We start from the raw sequence: 5086 nt of genomic DNA, 5'->3' as shown, positions 1-5086 counted from the left end.
AAAAGATACTTACTCAGATTCTTTAAAACAAGACATCACAGTAGTCACATGGAAGAGATTATATTCTACAAATAGTGGCCTTTTCCCTTCTTTCAGTCATGTTTAATAAATCTGTGACCTTTGTCTTCTCACTTGCAAACCCAGCATAATGTGTCACACATGTCCCAAAATTCTGCCTAGTTGAATTTTAGAATATATTCTTTTTATAAATTTAGGGCTAATTGTAGATGAATAATTTTATGGTATTTACATTTCTGTTCTATGTTTATGTTTGTTAATTCCCTACTTCTCTCAACAATTTTTCCTAATTAAGAACATTTTAGTAGCTAGTTCTTTTTAAAATCATTTTAAGAAGTTTGTAATATGTTATTTATCTGTTAATGCCTTTTTTCATTTGTTATTTTAAAGAAAACATAGGGAATTGCTTACTGCCTTCTTCAAAAATAAAGCAGAGAATAGTAGTGGGGTCATTCACAAAAAGGACAATGGGAAGGGGTTGGGAAGTGATTTTTTCCTCCATGTGTTTTCTTGCCTAGTACTTTTTTTTACTGTTTTTGGCTGGGGCTGGGTTCGAACCTGCCACCTCCGGCGTATGGGGCCGGCACCCTACTCCTTTGCGCCACAGGCGCCACACTTGCCCAGTACTTTTTAAGATGATGTTGCTCATTATAGTTTTCTGTTCACTTTTAAAGATATGATGTATCTATACAGGATGATTTTAAATGCCGATTTAATTGTCATCTCTTTCTCCTTTGTAGCATTGCTATGGCAACAAAAGAAAATATGACTTTACAGAGAGGAATGTTGAAGTCAATTCAGAGCAAAATGAACACTTTGGCCAGTATCCTTTTAGAATGTTTACAATCGGTGTTTGGGGAAGGGGGAACAGTAATATATATGTGTACTGGGTTTTTTTTCTTTTGGCACGTTCCCATTTATCACTAGGGTAGAGCCCATCAGTAATTTGATGATGCATATACCATGCATTCCTACTTTGGAAAAGTTGATGCTGTTTAATTCTAAAGATTGTACATCAGAGGTTTAATACTAGTGGATTTAGAAAAAAATTATAAATGTGAATTCACAAAGTTACGTTACATATTTAAAAGCTTGGATATTCCTGTTAGAACCCCACAGTATATACTTCTTTTACCTAAATTATCATGAATTGCATGCTTTTTCTTTTTTCAGTTTGGAGAGTAAAAATCACTGGCAGATGTGTGGTAGAGGGAAGGAAGGAGAGAGCCATATACAAGGCTGGACAATTAGGTTTGTAAACTCATCCTAGAAAAAGTGCGACCTCATTGCTGAAAATCACTTTGGTCACTTTTGAAGTACACCCCTTGGGAAGCAATGTATCAATGCCAGCGCCTAGTCCACCCTGCAAGCAATTTTGGAACTCCTTTTTTGGAATGGCTGTCAGAACTATTCTTGTAGAATAGACAATGAGATCTGACATTTAAGCTTGAAAACTTGTCGTAGAAAAAGTGCGACCTACCTCATTGCTGATTGTCACTCCAGTCACCACATGGCCAAGGGAGGTGCTTTGAAGGTAACCATAGAGATACTCAGCAGTGAGGTAGGTAGCACTTTTTCCAGGGTGAGTTTGTGAACTTAATTGTCCAACCTCGTTATGTGGATGAGTTGTAGTTGCTGACAGAGTATCGTGACTCTTTATGCAAAGCTGAATTCTAGGATAAATACTCTGTTTGTTTCTTGTGGCTTCTACTTTTTAATTTTTAATTTTCCCAATTTAAATTAAGATTACTAATACTTCCAAGAAACTCACCAGGGAAACTTACTAGCCTGTCATTTTGAACTGTTTTATTTAAGACAAGCCTTTGGGAGAAAAAAACTTTCTTTTCCAACTACTAAGGGAAGAAAGACCTATAATTTTCAAAGTTGAGTGTCTTGTGGTCCTTGATAATTTAAGGTAAGTTTTAGTTTGATAACTCTTTACCTAGGGAAAAGAAGATCCTGACATTTGTTGCGAATTTTACTTTTGCCTCGTCCCCTGAAGTATAAACCCCCACACATCCAAAATCACTTATATATTATATAGGACTATAAACTTTACAGAGTTCAGTTATATACATTATCTCACTTTATCATTACCACACAAAAAGAGAATGTAGAAATTGTTACTATTTTGCAGATGAAGAATTAGGCCCAGACAAATGGCTTGGTACATGTCCACAGCTAGTCATTAGAGATTTAAATTTTAACTTCCCATTGCTTTTTCTATGGAATCATTGTCTTTCTTACTCTATGAACTTGGTTACCAGCAAGAATACAGGCTCTTAGCAACTATAAAAGAGAGTATATTTAGCAAAACTTTTGAAACCTTGAATTTTTTGTGGGAAATACTGATTGAAGCCTTTCTCAATTATCTATTAGAGTTTGCCAATTTCTTTTTCATGCCTTGTCCTCATGGTGATAGAGATGGCTAAAATACCAGCTAAAAAATCCCCATATCTCTATGGAAAAAGGATGTCTTTTCTAACAGCCGTCTCAAAAAACCCAAAGAGGACTGTGGTTGCTCCAGCTGAAGTCACTGCCCAACCCAGTCACTGGCTAAGGGGAGGGAATATTCTTACTGGCAAATCCTGAGTTTGTGTGTATACCTGATGGCAGAGGGTGAGGTCGGCCAGATTATTATAGAAGGGGAAAAGGTGAGTCCCAAAAGAGAAACTGGACAAAAATATTTGCACCATAGTATATGCCAAAAATTTATATATCTCTCAGTAGATTTGTTTATCCATTTACTAAAGCAAGAAAAGATTGGGCATTTTCTCTATATATGAGATTGTTACTTGGTAAAAGTTTTTGTCCATTACTTACATTTTTAAACTTGTTTCTGCAAATTGTCCTCTTTTTCATTAATTCAAAAATAAAAGAAATATTAATGCAATGTGTAAAAGCTCTATTTCAGTCATAGGGAGAAATTCAAGAATAGAAGATGACAGGGTTCTAATCATATAATACATAGATTATATAAGAATACAGAAATGAGGCCGGGCGCAGTGGCTCACGCCGGTAATCCTAGCACTCTGGGAGGCCAAGGCAGGCGGATTGCCTGAGCTCACAGGTTCAAGACCAGCCTGAGCAAGAGCGAGACTCCATCTCTAAAAAGAGCTAGGCCTTTTGGTGGGTGCCTGTAGTCCCAGCTACTTGGAAGGCTGAGGGAAGAGAATGGCTTGAGCCCAAGAGTTTGAGGTTGCTGTGAGCTGTCACACCACGACACTCTACCGAGGGTGACATAGTGAGACTCTATCTCAAAAAACAAACAAACAAAAAAGACTATAGAAATGAATATAGACCTTGGTGAGAGCAGTTTTGTTAAGAGGAAAATGCAATGAGGACCTGCAAAGAGTGGGGATTATTCCAGTTCTCTGATATCCCAGGTGGTTTTTGTCATTGGTTTTCCTGAACTTGGTCTAAATACCTCTGTTAACAAAGAGGATACACATGTCAAAAACCATCACCAGAAATACAGAACAGCATAGGTGCTTTGGTCTGCAACATGCAAGTGAGAATAGGAAGATATTTGGAAATACTAAGTAAATATAGTTGCAACTGCTATAAAACCCCTAAAATCAAAAATTTCCTATCTTTTTTATGGTCTCCAAATAGGATAGTCAGAGCAATTTAGTCCACTCTCCTACTATATCCTGCCTAGTGCTGCAAAATAAATGTAAAAATTTGAATAATTTACCAGTGCCTGTCATTATACAGACCCTAGAGTTTATTCCCACCTAAATTGGGGGGATGGAGCATAGGGGCAGGTGTTACCCTGTGGGGAGAAGATCGAGTATTTCTTCAAAACTGTCAGGCAAAACTCACCAGTGAGAGAGAGAAGGAGTGAGAGAGAGATAAGGAGGGAAAAAAAGGGAGGGAGATGGAATGGGGCGGGTAGTAGCTGGCTGTCTCTGCCTCCCTGCCTGCAGAGTTCGGTTCCTGACCGTGGTGACCACACTGGCGCCTATCCTGACCTGAAACCTGGCAAAATCCCTCTATTCAAGTATGTGGGAGCTGTCGTTCTTCTCCTTCTCTATTATTTTTTTTTTCTTCTCATTCTCATTTCTGCACTGCACACAAGACGGGGAGACTTGAATTTGTTTGAGACCTTCCTCGAGCAGTAGGCATTCCCAGTTTTAGTATGTGCTGAGATTCCCTCAGTATGATTTTCTTCCCCTCTCTGTCTTCTCATCACTTACTGTTTCTGGACACCACTGATCTCTATTTTTGTCATTCTTATGACTTTTTACTAAAGAGACTTCTCCAAATATGACCTTAATAAAGATTTCCCAAAGATCGTTTTCCTGCTGTGAACAGCCTGATCCAGAGGATCAACCTTAGGAAGCGGCGAGACTCACTCATCCTTGGTGGTATTATTGGTATCTGTACCATCCTATTGCTGCTGTATGCTTTTCATTGATGGGACATCTCCAGGGACTCTTGACAACCACCACTTTCACACCATGATCTGGAACAAGGAAATGTAGGAGGGAGAAGTTGACTGTGCTAATAATTAACCCGATCAGCCAGATGAATTCAAGACTGACAGTGATGAACTCTGTGATATGGTCAGGTTGAGCTGAAGCCACAGTTTTTCTGTGCTATCTTTTCTAACGCACATTTTTCTGGTTTTAGTTTAAAAAAAAAAGGGGGGGGTTTCATTTGCTTTTGTCTCCCTAGTAAGTAAACCAATGAACCAATCAAAAACAAAGTTTCTGTGTTTCAGTGGTAGTGTTGAAGCCTGATGATAAGCCCATTCTTATAGTGTGACTCTTCAGAAAACCAGGTTTCTCTATATCCAAAGACTGCTTTTCTTACGCCACCAGATTGAGTTGTAAGTAAAAATAATTCTTGTCCTCTTATTTTATGTTCATGATGAGAAATCACAACCCCTTTCTTGATGATCTGTACTTTAAATTTTTACTTTATGTCCTCAACTCCTTTGGTATTCAAGGAAATTTTTGTCTTTCATAGATTCTTTGAGATGCTGATAGGCCAACTTCAGCATGTTGGAGGTTGTCTGAAATGGAAAACACTGCAAAATAGCCTTTGTCTTTTTTTTTTTTTT

General features: G+C 38.1%; 1 protein-coding gene across 2 annotated transcripts in view; it reads left to right on the top strand.

The window, feature by feature from the left end:
• GOSR1 (golgi SNAP receptor complex member 1) overlaps positions 1-4655 on the top strand; it is a 46857-nt gene extending 42202 nt beyond the window's left edge. For both annotated transcript variants that reach the window (XM_012811584.2, XM_003800105.2), the window contains exons 8-9: positions 759-841; positions 4314-4655. In XM_012811584.2, the coding sequence (XP_012667038.1) occupies positions 759-841; positions 4314-4438 (208 nt within the window). In that variant the 3' untranslated portion in view covers positions 4439-4655. The remainder of the gene's footprint in view (positions 1-758; positions 842-4313) is intronic.
• Positions 4656-5086: the final 431 nt, after the last annotated feature.

The sequence above is a fragment of the Otolemur garnettii genome, unplaced genomic scaffold, assembly GCF_000181295.1.
Source record: "Otolemur garnettii isolate 467f Iridium unplaced genomic scaffold, OtoGar3 scaffold00166, whole genome shotgun sequence".
Taxonomy (NCBI): domain Eukaryota; kingdom Metazoa; phylum Chordata; class Mammalia; order Primates; family Galagidae; genus Otolemur; species Otolemur garnettii.
This window is presented reverse-complemented; position numbering and strand designations above follow the sequence as displayed.